The sequence below is a fragment of the Ctenocephalides felis genome, unplaced genomic scaffold, assembly GCF_003426905.1.
Source record: "Ctenocephalides felis isolate EL2017-DRISC unplaced genomic scaffold, ASM342690v1 CF-g0.4_SCAFFOLD_01604, whole genome shotgun sequence".
Lineage (NCBI taxonomy): Eukaryota > Metazoa > Arthropoda > Insecta > Siphonaptera > Pulicidae > Ctenocephalides > Ctenocephalides felis.
In genome coordinates, this window is record NW_020537758.1 from 18,074,839 (window position 1) to 18,096,175 (window position 21,337).

Genomic DNA, 21,337 nt, shown 5'->3' on the forward strand with positions numbered 1-21,337 from the left:
TACTGGTATACCGGTATACCAAATTACCGGTAAACCGACCGATTTTTCGTCGGTATTTATTCCGAAAATACCGGTATTTTCGGTATATTTACATAAGCGTTATTTGATACATAATATCCTAAAGATTAAATTTCTCGGAACAAATTTATCTTCAAATTTCACAATCGCATAAACAGCTATATCTTCAAGTGATTCTATAAGATAAACAAATGTCAAATATTATCTCAATTCGTCATTAAACTGAATATTTATTGCTTTCCAAAGGGCTTCATATCGTGTTACAACAAAATAGAATTGGACTGATAGATAATGTTGCTTGTTTCATCTTTTGTAAAAATGTAACTGTTTTTAAGTGATATTTGCGCCAAAATATTTTATATCATACAGATTACCCCTGCGTAACCTTTATTTTTTTCTATCTTCATACATAATAATTATGATAATTACTGCATATTTTTGCTTCTTATTACAATTATAAAATATTACTTTTCGAAAACGTTTTGAAGTTTGAAATACTATAGAAGCATCACATTATTTTAAATAACAATACTCAACAATTATAGTAACTTATTATTTATCTTGACGAAGTATCCGATCTTAAATTAGTGTAGAAAAATTATTTTTTTAAATTATTGGAGATTATGCTAATTTAACACATCGGATACAGACAATACAGTTTATTATAATAATGTAATATGACCTTTTATGGGTTTGGTCTTTCTTACTCATAAGTTTGTTTTTGGTGGAAAGTATTCATTATACTCGATAGTGATAATGAATTAATTAAATTGGATATAATTTGGTTAAATAATTATTTAAAAAAATAACTTATTAGTTTATTTTATTGTTTTTATTGTTTAATTGAATATAGTTGTAGTTGTATATACATTTTTTTTTATTTGTACTAGTAACTTCCAATTTTGTTTACGTTTATTTAAGATAATAAAAGTACCGGTATTGAAATTTTCCATCGGTATTGCATTTTCTATGTTAAACGTATTGTGATACATTTTGCACTAAAAGAAATCGATTCCCAAAAAGAAAAAGAAAAATGCAATATAAGAAAAAAAAAGTTTTACAAAGTTTTATTATCCAATTAACAATTTCTAACGTAGTTTTCTAAATTATATAACCATTTTCATCCCTTTTGTGTCCATTACAAAATCAATCGGATACGACAGAGACTAAGATAATGAGAAACATCGTAATCTAGTCTGGTTTTTGTCGAGAAATTGATTGCTGTAAATACTGGAACAGACTGGCGACGAGATTTTAATTACGAGAATTAATGTAAAAAAGCAGAATAAAGCATCCAGTTGTCTGGATGTAGATGACATAATGCAGTTTGAGATTTAATTGGAATTTACTTAGTGGATGGATAATTGATTGAAAGTAATTTAATTTGGTTTTAATTAACAGACTTTTTCACTTAATTAGTGTAAATCACTACTGGTTTTAGGTTTGTAAATTACGTTAAATTTGCAGTAATTAAAGGTCTTGAACATGAAATTTTATGTCTTGAGAAAATTTCTCCATATAAATTATTTATCAAGTTTTTGAATATCATTGAAAACATATTTGAATGCAAAATTATCATTTTTGCCAAATTTCTTCAACTATTGTGTGGTCAAAAATTAATATAGAAGTTATAAAGTATCAAAAAAAGCTCAATAACAATTCAGTATCAAAGCTAAAAAATATTTAACTTCCCGTAGGGTAAGTTATTGTAATGGGCCGAAAATCGGAATTGAAAATTTTTACATTTCTCGACGTTTTGAAGGTTTCTGAACGTTTTGGCATACCTCAGAAAAAATGGATGTGTGTGTGTGTGTGTGTGTATGTATGTGTGGATACAAATTTCCAGTCACGTTTTAGGGCGCACGGATCAACCGATTTGAATGGTTCAAAAAACATCCGATTCGTATTGATAGGGAAAAGAGCTGATTAGTTTTTGGCAAAGGCAGGTCCAGCCGTTTCGGAGATACGGAGCAAAGAGTGCAGAAAATAGAAATCGTATTTTTGAGAGTATCCGATTTGAATGATCTAAAAAACATTCAATTAGTAATGATTGGGAGAAGTGTTTATTAGTTTTTGGCAAAGGCAGGCCCAGCCATTTCGAAGATACGGAGCTAAATGTGCAAAAAATGACAGTTTTTGAGAGAACTAAGCGTCCGATTTAAATGATTCAAAGAACTTTCTGCTTGATTTTTGAAAAATATTTTTTTTTGTTTCAACTTTTTTTTTAAATTTTTTTGTATATCGAAAATAATTCAAATTTTATTTGTAATACTGACTATATCTAATATACTTTAAACAAATAATTTCAAGTTTGCAATTCAGTTTATATAATTCTTATAAATATTAGACAATGTTACAATATTTATAATAATCTATTTGAAAACATTCAATATTCCTCGAACTTTTCGTTACGGTACGGGAAGTTCCAGCAATTTGCCTTAAAGCACGATGCCATACACCCCACTAGTTTGATAATAAAATTGAATTTGTATAAATATTTGAATTTCCAGGTTTCCTATGACTACATATTTAAAACGAATGTAACTAGTATGAAAATATAATATAATAAATGTAAAATGACTAAGTATTTCCTCCAGTAAAGAAAATATAATATATATATATATATATATATATATATATATATAAGGGTTAATAAATGTAAAATGACTAAGTATTTCCTCCAGTACAGAAACTCTTATTATTTTAGAATAATTAACACTCTCGTTTTATTACTCAGAACTCAGACAGATAATTATTAGTCAGAAGCTAATCTTAGTACACAATTCATTATGATAATTGTTATTTTACTTCCACGTTTCTGCTACTAAATATATATATATATATATATTTATTTATTTTAGAGTAAAATTAATTAATGACTCATGTCTAAAATATTTTAAGATCTTCATTAATAAATGTACCATGTAAACTATCCATTTTATGAATAGTTCGAAAATTTTCCATTCAGGAAATTGATTTGTTTACAATTTGGCAATACAGACGTTCAGTTATCAATCGTTCTGATTAAGAGAATTTTGCCAAGATTTGTCTATTACTAATTCGATTAAGACTTACCACAAATATTTGTTTATTTGTGTAAATGTGAACCAGATGATAATGTGAAGCATGGTAAATATTTTCTTAAATGAAGACATCAATGAGGTAACAGAAATAGTTTTGGGAAGTGAGAAAAATAATCTATACATAACCAGTATAATATTCTACATCAGTATTCGATATAAATTCATAAAATTTGTATTTTTAATAATTTTCTATCATTTCAAATAATAATTTCGATTAAAAAAACTTATATTAGAAAGTAATGAATCACTACTTATTTGTGGGTGAATGGTCAAAATTTATATAATTATAATTTTATTAAATTTTATAATTATTTTAATATATGTATTTTAAATATAATATTTCATATACCTTATGTAAATATGCCATAAACGTGGGTAAATGTTAAAATAATATTGTTCGTGAGTTCGTGTGAACTTTGATAATTGCTACTATAATGTTTGTGGAACATTTAGAATATTATAATGTTTAAGAGAATATGTTATGAATAATTACAGTAATTAAATTAATTTCATCTATTACATATACATTTCGTAATAATGTTTGGGATCATAAATTTTGCAATATTGTATTTGTATGTATGAGTTATTTGAATTCATAAATTTTGCAATATTACAAAATGTATGAGAGATATGAATTTTTATGAGATATTAGATTTATTTGGCATATACGCAACTGTAAATCAAATCGAGCTTCTGCCTTTAATTAAAAAATTTATTTTCATTTGGTCTGATGAAAACATATTAAAACATGTATAACTAAACCAAACAGAATATTTTAGCTCACACCATTTTTTAATCAATAAAAGTACTATTTATAAATACTTTAATTCATATTAATGAGCATGCAAGTAATTAGTCAAAAATTCAAACACTAAAGATAATTTTGGCACAAACTTTAGTTTGTAATAAAACAGCTTTCTTTGAGTCTTAAATATTGAGCACTTAATCATTTTACGTTGTTTGAACTTCACTCACGTACCAATATATCTTCAAAGTGAAATCTTTATTAAATCTGACAAAATCATAATATTTAAAATAAAAATGTGCAAAACGTGCATGTTATATTACTATTTTAGTACATAGAAATAGAATTTCTACTTCAATAAAACGTGCAGTCAAGAACAAACCTTGTCATTGGATAAATTCTAATATTTCATTGACATGCAATGTAAAATTTACGTCATATAATTTTAGAGATTAATTTAGTAGTAGAATTTATATTTAGTAATTTAATCAGAGAATTTAATATTTCTCTTAAAATAACTACGTATTTGTCGCAAACTGCATATCAATAGTTGACAATATTGATGAATCGTTGAATGAAACTATCATTATCGTTTTATTTAGATATTGAGAAATATCTTCTAAAATTAGAAATATATCTTCTAAAATTCATCGATTTTTTATATACTCTTTGAAAATCTTTTGAGGTATTTAATGTAAAGATTTTTGTAACAGTATGTAAATTTAAAACTGTACATAAATAAAAAAAATTTATTGTATTTTCATTAAATTTTGATAAGTAAAATTTACAAGAAAAAAAATCAATTCTTTCTATTTCTTACTCGTGGGCAAAATCGAGTCCCATTTCTTCGACAATTTTTCAGTCAGTGGCTCGCGAATTTATTACCTCGTTGACCGAAAAATGGCAAGTGTTTTCCTCCAAAATTTTCCTCATTTTGCGATGGATCTCATAACAGGCCATTACTCTGTCGGACATGTGGCTCCTGGAGCCGATTACATTTATTGCAAATGAGGTCAGGTCGAACCGAAATAGAGATCTCAATAACAAAAACAATAAAACAGATCGAATTTTGACGAATGGCCTTATCGATTGCCTTAAGATTTTTTAGGAGCTAAATATTTTTTTAAATAATACCATGAGATCCGATTATGTGATGGACGGAGGTGAGAATTTCAAGGGCCAGGCGAGGTTTTACTTATGGTAACCTTCGAAGGTACAACATTGTATGGAATCTGTATATAATAATTCAAATATTGGTTTATAAACATGCCAAATCGAGCAAGCGCGTGTAGACCATATCGAAGATTTTTGCTTGTACATTGCACACACAGATACACACATATAAATATTTATATATATATACTAGATGACCCGACAGACGTTGTCCTGTACCCACGTCTACAATTTAATATCCTATCCTACACTTTTTAATAATCTATTTAATGTCCATCCATTTATGATCTTAGCATAATATATATACGTATTGGAAGCTGTAGTTTTTGCAAAAAATTCAGAAAGAATAGTATCTACGGTAAAAGAACAATATCACCTTTGTTAATTCTAAGTAATATAATTGCTTCAATAATTTATATAATATATAACAGTATATAATTTTTATAATTGCGTACCCTATAGTACTTGCTTTTTGGCAATTACAATTCTCAAATAAATTAACTTTTTCTTACTAATAATTTAATAATAATCATTAATTTAGTTAAAATCTTAGGCGAATTATGTTTTTAACTTCCCCTAGGGTAAGTTATTGTAATGAGCCGAAAATCGAAATTGAAATTTTTTAAATTTCTCGACGTTTGGAAGGTTTCTCAACATTTTGGCATACCTCAGAAAAAATGGATGTATGTGTGTGTGTGTATGTATGGATACAAATTTCCGGTCATGTTTTCGGGCGCACGGATCAACCGATTTGAATGGTTCAAAAATCATTCGATTCCTATTGATAGGGAGATGAGCTTATTAGTTTTTGGCAAAGGCAGGTCGAGCAGTTACGGAGATAAAGAGCAAAGAGTGCAGAAAATAGCAATCGAGTTTTTGAGAGGACGGAGCATCGGATTTGAATGATCTAAAAAACATTCAATTAGTAATGATAGGGAGAAGTGTTTATTAGTTTTTGGCAAAGGCAGCCCCAGCCATTTCAAAGATACGGAGCTGAATATGTGAAAATGGCAGTTTTTGAGAGAACTAAGCGTCTAATTTAAATGATTGAAACAACTTTCAGCTTGTTTTAACAAAATAATTGATTTTGGAAAAAAAATGTATCATTTTTTTTTTAGTTTTTTTATATATCAAAAATAATTCAGATTTTATTTTTAAATAATTTCAAGTTTGCAATTCAGTTTATATAATTCTTATAAATATTAGACAATGTTACAATATTTATATTAATCTATTTGAAAACATTTAATATTCCTCGAACATTTCGTTAGGGTACGGGAAGTTCCAGCAACTTGCCTTAAGGCACGATGCTATACACCCCACTAGTTTTACTATCTATTTCACAATTTTTATGCAATTTGTTTTTTACCAAATGTTGTGTTACCATACTATCTATATATCTCCTTGACTACCAAATTTAAACCACTTAACCATGAACTAACCATCGCCCTATAAAATAAAATACAATAAAATCTTCACAAAGTCAGTACAAAAACTCATCAACTTTTAATGATTTCTTTACTGTGATTGCTTTGCCGAATGCTCTTGACCCAGTTGTCTCATCATTTGAGTGACGGTCAACAAGAAAAAGCTTTTCATGGAACTGGTGTTGGTTTTCCTATTGTTTCATTTTTTTTTGTATTTCTGTAGGTAGTTAAATGGGAAAATGTTTTCGTAATATTTTCGCATATTTGCTTTTTCGCATATGACCGGTCAGTAACCGCGGCGGTAAGCCTTGAACTTGAAACGTCCTTTGATGGAAATAGTATAGGGAATGGTGGCATGGAATTACATACTTGATATTCATAAAATAATAATAAAAAAATATTTTAACTGAATACAGAAACAGCTAAATAAAGTTACGAATTTTTTAACAACAATATTTGAAAGTAGAGGGCAAAAAATGTATAACCAGCCATAGGGAATCGTATAGGGAATGGCAGCATGAAATTACATAATGGGTATTCATAAAATAATAATGAAAAATTATCTTGACTGAATACGTAAATAAACACTATATTCCAAAAACGATATCCTAAAAATAAATGAGTTCCGATTTTTTAACAACAATATTTGAAAGTAGAGGGCAAAAATGCCATAACCAGCCATAGGAAATCGTATAGGGAATGGCAGCATGGAATTACATACTTGTTATTCATAAAATAATAATAAAAAATTATCTTGACTGAATACGTAAATAAACACGATGTCATAAAAATAAACAAAGTTACGATTTTTTTTAATAACAATATTTGAAAGTAGGGGGCAAAAGATGTATAACCAGCTTGATAATCACCTTGATTACGAGGTTGCTATCGGGCAATAAACAGCAATGTTTGAAAATCCATAACAGTAGTATTTTTTTCGTTGTTAGTTTTTTTGGTCGTGAGCACTGTTGTTTAGTTTACAACACCTTAATACAAATTTCAGGTATGCGTTATTTTAATTGTATTATAAAATGTATTGTTAATTTTAAGTTAGATTCAACTGTTTTTTTTTATACAACCTCTATAAAAACTTACACATGAGTAGGATAAAAAGGGCTAAATAAATCTTTACGCTGGTAGAAGTGTAAACAAGAAAAATAGTAAATAAATAAATGAAATAAGTTAAAAAAAGCAATTTTACAAGAGATAAATTAAGTAAGTAGTTGTTCCATCTCTGCTAATAAATATTTCTGACGAAATACCAGATCAAGTTTATATAAAGTGTCAACTCTATATAAATGTACTCATGAAATTTATATTTTGCATTGATTGAATAATGTAGCTATAATTTCGTAAACCTCTTTTAAATTAAAATTAAAACATTGTCCCATTTTACGACGCCTATGGATTGTAAATTTTCGTGAACCAGGTGACAAATTTTCTGAAAAACAGCAAAAAAACACATTTCTAAAATGATAAATTAGCTGGAAGTTTTGCTGAACATAGTCAGAATGTTGTTTGTTCGATATGTGTTATTTGTTGTGATAAAATTGGTTTGGTTTTCACAATATAATTGCCCAAAGTCAAATTGAAACTTTGTGAACTGCTCTACACTGTTTAATTTAATTAAATATAATTTTTTTGCTATTTATAACTTAATTTTAAAAAAAACCTAATAGTATTTATACAGTGCAAAAATTATTTAAAGCCAAATTTGTACATATATTAAACAGATTCGAGTAACGAACAACCTGATATCCATTTTCACTAGAAAATATTATTCCCAAAAATTTCTGCATTTAATTAGATAACATATAATCATTAGTATATAAATATTGAAAATAAAATTTTATCAAATAATAATAGGTTTAGGCACAATAGTGTTCGAGTACAAAAGCTCATAAGAATATTAAATTTTGATTGCTGTTCAAAAATTAAATAAAAATATTAGCAGAATAATGTGTTATTCGATTCAGAATGGCTTGAAACGTCGTGAAAACATAAAATTAGCAAATCTAATTTTTTGATGAAAACATAAACTTCTCCTTTGGGAAGGTAATTAAAAATCAAATAGTGTAGTTATATTTATATTTATTTTTCTATGTACTTTATTTCCAATATCCGAGATTTTTCTTTACGATTTTTCCCCAATATCTCCTCTATCCATATTTTGTGATATATTAGCGAGCATGATGCTATAAACGCCTGTGTAATATTTCTTTGCTGAGTCTACCTGTCTGTAAAAATTAATTGATGCGATGTTATATCAGAAAAATGTATTATATAAAACGTCGGCCATCTTGATGAAATTGAGTTACAAAGAGCAAAGAATTATATTACGTGTATTTCATTATAAAGTTAATACGGCGAATAAAACGGTAATGGAAAATGATTTAATTTTATTATAACTACGATAAATGCAAATTATTATTTGCAATTGCGCATCAGATATAATTCCACGTATATTTTACCTCTTTAAATAATTAGGTCACGTAATATTCTAATCCTTTGTTGGTAAATATCTTTAACCACTAATGAATATATTACGTTTCAATATCAAACGTAATCTGCGGTCGTAGAAGATTTAACATTTCTGTTGTCATTTCCAATGGACAAAGGATTTAATAACGCTTTGTGAACAAATCGTTATATATCACAATTAAATCCTGTTATTGAACGATATTGTTGACATATTTGTTGCAAAGACAGTGAACGGAAAATTAATTGGCAATCGCAGTGAAAATGTAACGCATTTGAAAATCTGAGACATAATTTCTACAACAACATAATAATTGAACGTAATAAATGAAAAATGAATTATATATATATATATATATATATATATATATATATATATATATGTGTGTATAAGGTTGTCAAATATCTCCCTTCCGCCTTTTTGTATTATGAACCAAGAGCAAAAAAGCGGAAGGGAGATATTTGACAACCTAATATATATATATAACATTATTGTAAAATAAATACTATCATTATCGACCAAAAAGGAAATATTTTGACATTTATAAATTTAGTGCATATTGGATATATGAAATTGACATTCACTATTTAAATTAAATGCAAATATAAAAAATCTGATATTTATATAAAAAATTGTATATTTAGATAATGATACTGCGTTGATTTAGACTTATCCATGATGCGAGTAAATTAATTTTTTAAAGTATAAAATGCCAAATAATTTTGAAAATTATAACAAGTTTTTAACTATTTGTCAGAAAGAATATATTTTATTACAAATTCATATCCATATCAAGCACCAAAGTAATAAATAATACTTATAAAATGACATATTATTTATAGACAATATTTAATGCATATTTTAAGTATATTTTTTGACATTTTCTAATTCAAAATAAATTAAAAATAATTGAAAACAATGTCATATATCGTATATTTATGGAAAAATATCAAATAAATATATTTGTTTCACTTGATTTCAAATTAAAAAAAATAATTGCTATGCAAAAATAGATAGTATATCCATTTATAAATATATTCTAAATATTACAATTTTGATAAATAAGCATCCATTATTTTACAGTACAAAAATTGATAAAAAATTAATAAAAGTGCAAAAAATCAAACATTTAATATATTTGGATTCGGATTTCTCAAAACTTTATCCATGTTAGTTTCAGAGATAGTATGAATATCAATTTATAGTCGAGAATTTATATGATAAGTGATTAAAACATTATAGATCACAATAAAAAAGCGACATATTGAATTTAACATTAATCATAAACAAAATTTTGACAGTTCAAAAAAAATGATTTTTTAACAACTTCAATAAGTAACAAATACATTAATTATTCCAAGTTATGTTATATAAATATTGCCAAACAAATTATAGATATAAATTATATCATATTATATTAAATTCTGACCAAGAAAGAAATATTTTGGCATTTAAAAATTTAGTGCGTATGAAATCGACATTTAATATTTTTAAATTAAATTAAAAAAAGCAAAAGTAAAAAATCTGATTAAAAAAATTATATATTTAGATAATGGTACAGCGTTGATTCAGACTAAAAAATAATTTATTTCAACAATAAACAATATTCATTGTTTAAAAAAAATTTCACTATTTGACATAAATAAAATTAAAATAAACAAAACACTATGATGCGTTAGAATTAGCTATCGAAATGTAAAGAAATTTGTGTAATAAAAATATAACATTATTATTAATATATCATGTATAGTATAAGAACTTCTGCAAAGCGGCAAAATATTTTTGATGGCAAAGCAACGTTCGCCGGGTCAGCTAGTATATATATATATTGTTTTTTAGGATGTTGCTTGATTGAATTGAATTTGCTTTTCGAAGGACCGATTGTAAATACTTTAATTTTGTAACTAGTAATATTTATTTTACGTTAATTACATAAATTACATCGTATTTATAATAATTTTAATACGTTTTTATTGCGTGTTGAATGATTTGATTTTAGTTTTATAATAAATCGATTGATGATTTTTTGTTTTCTATCTCAATATAGCCGCATGCTTTGATTGGCGCGAACATGTATATTTATATATATATCTGTGTGTGTGTGTGTGTGTATTATATGTATATATTACCATTGCCGGTGGAGACGCCGATACATTTGTCAGTATAAATTTTGTTCCCCAGTTTGCCGATTAATAGGCTTGATTAAAATACCACGAACTCATATCGCATACAAAATGTTATATGCTTCATACACTTCATTTGTATAATTTAATTATGGTTTACGCAGAATTCAGATAGACTTCCTTCTAAATACTGACAATTTAATTAAATTGCAGGAAACATCTCACAGGAAAACTATGATGGGTTTGACATTGACCTTTTTTTACGGAAATGTCGCACTGTGTAATTTATTAATCGATAATAAAGAGGATATACTCGTAATTCTACTATTTTTGGCTGAAAAGCCAAAAAGTCATAAGACTTATTTTTCATAAATGCCATATAAATAATTGGATTTATTTCTCAAGTAACATGACAATCTTTGGAACAAATATGTAAGATTTTTTACATATAATTATCCAGATTGCCTCCGCATCGTATATAAAATTATTATCTTTTCATTGCGTATCAGAGAAAAAAACGTAAATAAAAACTGCGTCTCAAAAGATCTCGCCTGATTTGTTGTTTTTGCAAATTTAATTATGTATTTCGCGCTGGGAAACGAAATAAAGATAGATGATGCCGAAAAAATCAGCATAATTAGCATCGATACATAAACTTTCATGTAAACATCACAAAGCCATGAAACGCTTTTTCGAACAGATGGAATTAACAGCAGACCGCCGGAGATAATATATTTATTTTGCATTTTTTATGTGAGACTTTTTGGATTGAAATAAATTTAATGTCGATGACACATTACTTAAAATATTTAAATACATATATAACTCATCGTTATATAATATTGCATGATTTTAATCAAATTTTGTTAAAAAAGCAAGTCAAATTCATTCCCAGAATAACCCACAAAAATCTAACGATATATAGAAATTGTGTATCAAAAATTTCACCATACTTGTATATTCGATGAAATTACATCTTGTAATCAAAATGTATCATTAAAGGAATGAATATATAATATAATATCATATATGTATTAAAGTCGTCATTTCAACGGAATATATCATTCAATTACGAATATCCTGTTAAGGTCGTTATTGGCAAGGAAGGTCGGTCGAAGGATTTTCTCACAACCTTGGCGAAAAAAAATTAAAATTTAATAAAATTTTAATAAAAATTTAATGAAAAATTTGTACAAAAACAAGTCATTTTCATTCCCAGAATGATCCACAAAAATCTAACGATATATACAAATTGTGTATCAAAAGCAGGTCATTGCGTATCAAAAATTTCACCATACTTGTATATTTGATAAAATTACATCTTGCAATCAAACTGTATCATTAAAGGAATGAATATAATATCATATATGTATCAAAGTCGTCATTTCAACGGAATATATCACTCAATTACGAATATCCTGTTAAGGTCGTTATTGGCAAGGAAGGTCGGTCGAAGGATTTTCTCATAACCTTCTTGAAGAAAAACACATTAAGATAAAACAACAAATTATATTTCACGTTTTAAAAGTCCCGAAGTTAATTTAAATGCATTACGCCACAGTTATTCCTTCCTGTTTTTTTTTTTGTATTTTTATAAAAATCATTTTTTTACTGTGTACTTCTTATTTCATCACTGTGATGTAATAATTCGTAAAATAAATACCTGTACTTAACACAAACTTAAAGATATGCTTTGATCTCAACCAAAGGCTTGTGAAAATATAACGTTTTGAGTTCTGATTATTTGCTGTCTAAATATTATTCGATCAGAAATAGAAGATATTTAAATATTACTAGAGAATTTCTATTAATATCTAAAATTATATCTAATTATATAATTATAGTAATATATATATATATATATATATATATATATATATATAAACTTTAGATATTACAATTTAAATTTTAAATTTGATTTTCTTTTCAACTGTTTTCTCGTACTATAAACCTTTCACAACCAGATTTAAAAACCATTCGATTAAATATATTATATTGTTGACAGTGTCCATAAAAGTTATTTATAAAACCGTTTGCTATAAATACACTCATTTGAAATAAAAATATCCATTTTTGTCTCGAAAAACAAAACGCTTTAAAAACATTTTCTGTATGACAATAGAAGCCGCAGAATTGTATAACTTGCGGTTGTACTGCTGCAGTTTTAAAACAAAATCTAAAAATGTAATGGAATTTATAAATGAAATATATATGTATTACAATAGTTGTTGAAGCATATTTGTAGTCTTTATTTGATTAAAATTAATGGAGCCGCCGTCTGTATGACTATTTTCATGAAATTAATCAAAATACGTCTTAAGGACATAAGGCGATGTCGACTTTATGATATATAAATTTGATGAACTTTATAGTTATATTTAGATATGTAACGCAAATAATTGAATACAAAATCACATACACAGTTTTAGTAATCAAATTGTAGTGAAAGTCGTGTCAAAAATGATAATAATATAGCATAATCCATCCATCCAAGATATATATCTTATTGTTAGATATCATTATATTTGTTTAATTATCGGTCATAAATATAATTTGAAATTATGAAATACTTACTTGGTTCAAATTTCACTATTCAATTGTTTTTTTTTAAGTTTTTTTAGTGTCTTGTATATTTTAGATTCACAAATCCACATAAATCGTTAGCCAATGGAGGTACTGTGTTACATTTTGAACATTGAACTGAATTGAAATTACCTGATTTCGTCAATCAGTTAATTACAATGTAATATTTTTTAACATACTGAGAGCATACACAAATTTTTCTCACTAGAAATTATAAAAAAAAATTAAAGCGTCATTTTGCGTTGGAATTTTACAAAATTAGGTAATATAGCAACCTGATGTTTGGAAGGTTGATAACGAACTAAAATTTTTATTATTTGTTTATTTTTACGTCTTAACAATATTTCTGTCTTCAAAGAAAATTGTCACATTAATAAATAAACAATTTTATAAATTTAGACCCCTAAAATATTTTTTTTAAATATGGATAACGACCTAACCCATTTTTTTTTTTCAATTTTCAGCTTTAACAGTCCGTTACTTAACAAGACGTTTTATAGGGGAATATCGTTCAAGAACAGATCTCCTGTATAGACAAACTGTAACAATAGTCGATCCTGCAGGATTACATCGATCAGAATTGGCCCTAGATGTCGAAATTGTTGATGTCAGTTGTTCAGTTCCCGAAGATGGATTTCCTTTCCCGGCCGATCAGGTAATAATAGACAAATTAGTAATTATTTGTGTATAATTTAATTGTATAAAAAATTAAATTGATTAAATAAACGTTATTAGGGATTGTCTCAAAAATTTCGCATTAAATGAAAAAGTTTTTAATTTTATATTGAATCTTGTGGTCCATGTTCAAATTGACCATTTATAAAATTAAGCAAAAAAAATTCTCTAAGATTGTTCCATATTTCGGTTGCACTGAATTAAATTTCCGAATGGAAGCGTAAAATTAGTTTTGTGGTAAATATACATTTTCCAACGTTTTTATAATATGTATAAATACAATATCAATTCAGCACCAAATCAATTTTTATCAAAAAATTTATTTGTTTTATCGTACTAAAACGTATTATTATTCCACATTGGTATTTCATATCTTGATTAGTATTTGTTACTTTATTAACTTCCCGAAGGAAAAGTTTACGTTTTCGTAAAAAAAATCCGATTCGCTGATTTTAGGTTTTCTCGACATTTTAAGCCATTCTGAATCGAATGAGACCAAAAGAGTATGTGTGTGTGTGTGTGTGTGAACAGATTTTTTGTATGTATTTACCAGAAATATTATATTTTACAAAGGCATCTCAGACTCTTATAATAAAATTCAAAAATTAAAAAAAAAACATCAAATTAAATTTTAATTTAAGCTATATAATATTTTTGATAAAATCAAATTTAAATTCCTACACAAATCTTAATATATTTTAATAGTGATTGATACGTTCGGTAATCCAAATAATAATAAGTAAAATGTAATAGGTTGTCTTTAAAATATAAAATATAAATTTTATAACGAATATAAGTCAATGTTTCATTTATAATATAATAAATAAATCGGTGATAAAAATTGTTTGTCGATAAAACTACTTTTGTAGCCGCACATGCCGCAATAATAAACTAAGATCGTGTCGCAGAATTTAATGAACTATTTCAGAAAAGATTGATTAAAAATAAAATTGTTTATGATAAATATTATATAACAAAGTTTATGAAGAAAATTAAGAAAATCTTGCTATATATATATATATATATATATATATATATATATTTATATATCAATAGTTTATTCTTATAAATATATATATATATATATTGGTCTAGATGAAGTCTATGCATGGCGAGAGTATACTAAGTTTATGAGAATTTTTGTTGAAAAATTAGATGGGAAATTTGATAAATGTATGTGTTTAATTAAATATATTTAAAACATATGTTAGAAAATTTAAAAAATAGCTATAGCTATGAGCTATGAGTTATTCTATAGCATGAATTACTTAGTTTCAATTTTTTTATGTATTTTTACCAGAATATTTTGATAAATTATAGTCCAAGCTTATATAACTGTTTTCAAAGCTCATACTTCATAAGTACTTCTAGTACTAATTTTGCTAAGTTACAAAAAATCGCCACCGTCAAATTTATTTTTAAAAATAAATAAGCAAGTCTTTGCAAGTTTGTGTGTAATTTTATATATAAGTTACTAACAATTTTACGATTTTATTCTAAATTTTTCTCTGAGAGGTTCGTCTATAAAAGCTTCCAAGCAATAATACGTTGGCAGCAATTTGGCTAACGATATATTCTGCAAGTTTATTTGATAAATTAAATGCGAAACATACATCAAGATGTGTCCTTCACGTCAGTTATGTCTGATATTATGACCTGATAACTGAAGTCATGACACGTCCGAATAGGGGAGACCGGGGTAACATATAAATTCAGAATAATCGATAAAAACTATTTAAAAAAAAATACAAAAATATCGCAATTCTATATAAGTATACAAAAATATTAGAAAATATTGTACTAATTACATTCACACGTTTGCAAAGAGTAAAAGTTTCAGCAAGATACAAAAATTGAGTATTATTTTATTTTTACTTGGTTGTGATATCCAAAATTTTATTAAACTCTGTTTTATTGATAGTCTGATAGTATTGTAATCGTAATGTACGATTAATGCTATAGCATCCACGTCAAAGATTACATCACTATTTTACGCAATGTGCTTGCCTAACAATAAGTTAATTTGTAACAACCGGAAAAAAGATAATACGAATCAGTAAGTCACTTTTTTGGCAAGTATAATAACTACAAAAACATACGGTTATATAAATTAATTTCAAAATAATTGACTTGAAAACTTGAATGCTATAGCATTCATGTCATTCTGTATCATAATAAAAATTAATTCTATAGCATTCACATCGGTGAAAGTTTTAAGAATGCAAACTGAATTACATAAAATAAATCATGTACCAAAACACTTTAATATGACATTGCAAAATAAGATACAAAGTAGGGTTTATACAAAAACCGACATTTCAAAAAACCGGTTTTCGAATTTTAATTTTACTAAAGAAACGGTTTTAACCGGTTTTCGAATTTTATATAGAAAATAAATTTTTGCTCGGATATCTTGTAATTTATCCGCAAATTTAGTGTAATTTAGAGCAGTATTTGACTAAATTTATTTATTGTTCAATTTTATAGATAATAAACAAAATTATTTTAATTTTAATTCGTAGAACTAAAAAATAATAGTTTATGTTAATTAAATAACTTTGAAAATAATTATTCGTTATTCATGCATCATTTTCACATATAAGAATGAAAATATTTTTGTGATAGTGAAAGAAAAGTTTTCGAATTATTAAAAATAATACATTTTTAAATAAAAAACATTCATTGAATTAAAAAAAAATAAAAAAAATATTAGATACATGTTGATACATACTTGTTAATATCAATTTTAGTTTTAAAAACAATTAAGCTGAACTCGCGTATTGTCTGTTTCGAGCAATTTCAATTAAATAATTTTAGAATATGATTTAAAAAAACTGAGTACGTCTATCAAATTGCTACTTAGACGTGCCCTTTATTGTTTACTCACAAAATTTTCTGAAATAGAAAATACTCTCATACTTGCGACCAAATTATGCTTAATTATTTTTAAAGTCTGATATAATAATTCTAAGTTTTTTGTTCTTTAATTTGTGACTTCTAGGGTTTAAAACCCTTTTTTTCAAGTTTGAGTAGAGGAAGTGACTACTTCAAGAAAAAGTCACACTGATTGAAATTAATATAAACACTGATATACAAATCTAAATTAATATATACAAAACTTTTCTGGGAACCATTGCAGACTGATAAGATATTAAATGCTATTGAACCGATATGATTTCAAGAATTAAAACGCTTTCATCTATCTTTATTTGGATGTATTTGTCATTTTCCATTTCTACAGTGAAACCCGACTTTTTTCACTAAAAAACCGGTTTTCGAATCCCATAATTTTCGACAAAAAACCGGTTTTTAAAATACAAAGGCACTGCGTTATTATTTTTGTGAGTGCTGGCTCCTTTATTCCGACCATCCCTTATTACCCCATTTTTCCTTATTACCATGATACAATCTATTCCCATTGATTCCAATAATGTACATATGCTGAGTGCGAATTCGAAAACAGAATTTATGATGTTGCCCTAGTTATCTTGAAATATGCAAAATATGAGATTTCACGTTCAGTTCAAAATATGTTTAGAACTGCGACTTTGTTGCGAAGGTTATGGTTCGAATGACATGAATTCGAATTGGGGAGCAATTTCAAAAGCAATTTGTGGAAATAATCCTTTTGTAAACACATCCACTCGGAAAATTATTCTCAATGAATGAATGGGTTAATGTTCAAGGACTTTGAGATTTCGACTGATGATGAAATGTTATTGGAGTAGAAAGTAATAATATAATAAACAAATGTAAATTTTTTGTTTGCTGACTAAAATTTCTGTTAATGGATAGTTGACAATTTAGCTGCTTAGTAAAAAAGTTTTTTTACATAATCACGTGATCGATTTTTTAAGGATTTTTGGGCCGTTTGGTAATACGTGGTAATATTTAAAATTGCCTCTTACCACCCAACATAGCTTGTATTTTTGTACCTAGAAATATCGTGATTTAATTTTTTTTTTAATTTTGAATTTTTTTCAAATACAGAGAAAAAATAAGTCCACGTAAATTAATGGATGATCATGGAGACAGCCTCATTAATGGGGTAGAGACCGGTTTGACAAAAAATCACATAATATTACGCTGGGAAGGGGGGATATGGCGTGTATTTATTTTTTATCTGATTTTCAAAAACTCCAAAAATTTTCAAAAAAAAAAACGAAAATTTTTAGACTTTTCTAGGTACTAAAAATACAACCAATTTTGGCTGGGCGTTAATAAGATAATTTTAATATAGCCACAAATCAACAAAGAGAAAAAAGGGTTCCAAAAATCCCTAAAATACGATCACGTGATTAATGGAAGACTCTTATGTAAAAAAACTTCTATATTAATGAACTATTTCAACTATGCCTTATTAAACTTAATTTAATGAGCTTGAATTAATCAGCTTTTAGTACATAAGTTTGATTTAAAAGTTCATTTCTATAATTCTGATAATATGGTATATACTTAAGTATTCAGATTTAAAAAATCTGTCATTATTTGATGGGTGTAATATTTTTAACTTCCCGTAGGAAAAGTTAGTGTAATCGTCTAAAAATCGAAATTGAAAATTTTTACATTTCTTCACGTTTTGGAGGTTTCTGAACATTTTAGCATACCTCAGAAAAAATGGATGTGTGTGTGTAGGTATGTATGGATACAATTTTTCGTCTACGTTTTCAAGCGCACGGATCAACCGATTTGAATGGTTCAAAAAACATTCGATTCCTATTGATAAGGAGATGTGCTGATTAGTTTTTGGCAAAGGCAGGTCCAGCAGTTACGGAGATAAAGAGCAAAGAGTGCAGAAAATAGAAATTGAGTTTTTGAGAGAACGGAGCATCCGATTTGAATGATCTAAAAATCATTCAATTCTTAATCACGGGGAGAAGTGGTGATTAGTTTTTAGCAAGGGTAGGTCTAGCCGTTTCGGAGATACTGAGCTAAATTTGCATAAAATGGCAGTTTTTGAGAGAATTAAGCGTTCGATTTGAATGATTCAAAAAACGTTCTGCTTGTATTGACAAAATAATTGCTTTTGGAAAAAAAATTCAAAAGTTCCAGCGTTTTGCCTTAAGGCATGATGCCATACACCTCTAATTTTCTTTCTTATTTATCTATAGCAATAGGTAAAATATTCAAAATCATTAAGAATAGCGCTATGTTTTAATTAATGTTTTACTTCAAAATCTTCCTCTTTGAATCGCAGCAAACGACCTAATAATGAATGCAACAAAATAATATCAAAGCATTCAAAATATACGTTGATTAATAATCACTTCTCTGATCATTCCCAACTAACAATCAATCTAAGTTTCTATAATTAATGGAACAAATATTTCCCATTTCATAATTCTCACTCCAACAAAACAACTTCCTCGTCCGTTGTAGGTATTTAAAATATTTTCACCATGCAATAGATTCAAAAAAAAAAACTTTTAGAAAACCTCCGGCCCGTGACATAGATTACAACATGATTTCGATTATCGCCGGCTATTAATTTTCGGCCACATACCAAGAAAAAGCGCATCTGTCACAAAATCGTATCGGTTATCGTTTTTCTATAGTGCTCCAGATTTAATAAGACGAATGAGTATAAACAATTGTCAAAACAAAGATTTTTTAGATTGGGCAAGGATTCTTCAAACCGATGGAATCTTAGCCCAGAATCGTTTCTCGTCAAGTTCGTGGCTTCTGGCCAAATATCACACATCTATCAGGATTTGATTATTGTACATTTGAGATAATTTTGAAATTTTGTTAATAATTACTAAGGTATTTAGCCAAGGACCGGTTTGACTTTTTGGTAATTACTCAGCTATTTCGTGAAGGACTTGCTTGTTAACAAGTAGGTTTTTTGTAAATACAAATTGGATGTCGTGACGGATCAAGATCAACCATCAAATAAAATTTGATTTTTTATTTCTAAAATAGTTTCACGATTTTGTTAATTATGTAAGTAATTGACAAAGGACGTTTTCATATTGGACAGGTAAATAAATTTCTGTTATTTCAGGTTCAATGGGCTGACGCCTGTTTGGTAGTATATTCAATAACCGATGCCAAAAGCCTCCAATATGCAGCACATGCTCTTACAAGACTAAAAGAATTACAAGGAGCACCTAGTGCGGCCCTGGTTGCCAATAAAGCCGATTTGGAGCACTTACGCGAGGTAATTGATAAATAGATATAAATATGTCAATATAATAATAAGCTAATTAATATTACGTTTCGACACGGTATGTGTCATTCAGCAATTTTCTAATTTAAAAAAAAATACGGTAAAATATATTTCTGGTAAAAAAAATGTTGAATGATGACACACATACCGTGTCAAAACGTATAAATAGTTACTCATTATTTATTATTCTTTTATTTCGACGATTGGCTGCAAATTAACATTCAAGAATATGTTTCAACGACGAACAAAAAAATTTGAATCTTATATATGCATATATATATATATATATATATGTATATATATATATGTGTGAGTGTGTATGTATAACGAAGATCACTTCCAGGTGATGTATCTTAAAACAAAGAAAATCGACGCCTCAATTATTCCCCAGAATCAATTTGGTCAGAGTTAATAGGAATAAATTATTTTCCTTTATCGAATTTTCATAAATAAATATTTGAAAATAAATCGATACTTAGTATCATACTATTTACATGTGGCAAAACTCAAAGTAATGTTGATATTTTAATTTCAATGAAATTGCGTTCGGTTTTGATTAAGATCTATAAATATTTTGACTTGTTCAATTCTGATAAACTTGTAGATGCAAAGGAAAGAAACCGTTCTTTGAATATACAACAAATTGTGCAAATCTGATAAAAATTTCTCGAAAATTGCAATAGAGCGTACTATAAGAATTTATCTATTTTGATAAATTCAAGACTATTATATTTTTTTCAAAATTTAATATAACGACTCTTATCATATCTACATCTAGCAAAAATTTTCCAAAAAATGACAAGATTTTTGGAATAAAAAATAAAATGTTGATGATCGATTTATAACAAAAGCATTGTGTTAA

At 26.9% G+C, this 21,337-nt stretch overlaps 1 protein-coding gene across 1 annotated transcript in view; it reads left to right on the top strand.

Annotated features, from left to right (window-relative positions):
• LOC113372189 (ras-related and estrogen-regulated growth inhibitor-like protein) overlaps positions 1-21,337 on the top strand; it is a 39,281-nt gene that overhangs the window by 3,631 nt on the left and 14,313 nt on the right. The window contains exons 2-3 of the mRNA XM_026612511.1: positions 14,096-14,286; positions 20,311-20,466. Coding sequence (XP_026468296.1) covers positions 14,096-14,286; positions 20,311-20,466 — 347 coding nt within the window. The remainder of the gene's footprint in view (positions 1-14,095; positions 14,287-20,310; positions 20,467-21,337) is intronic.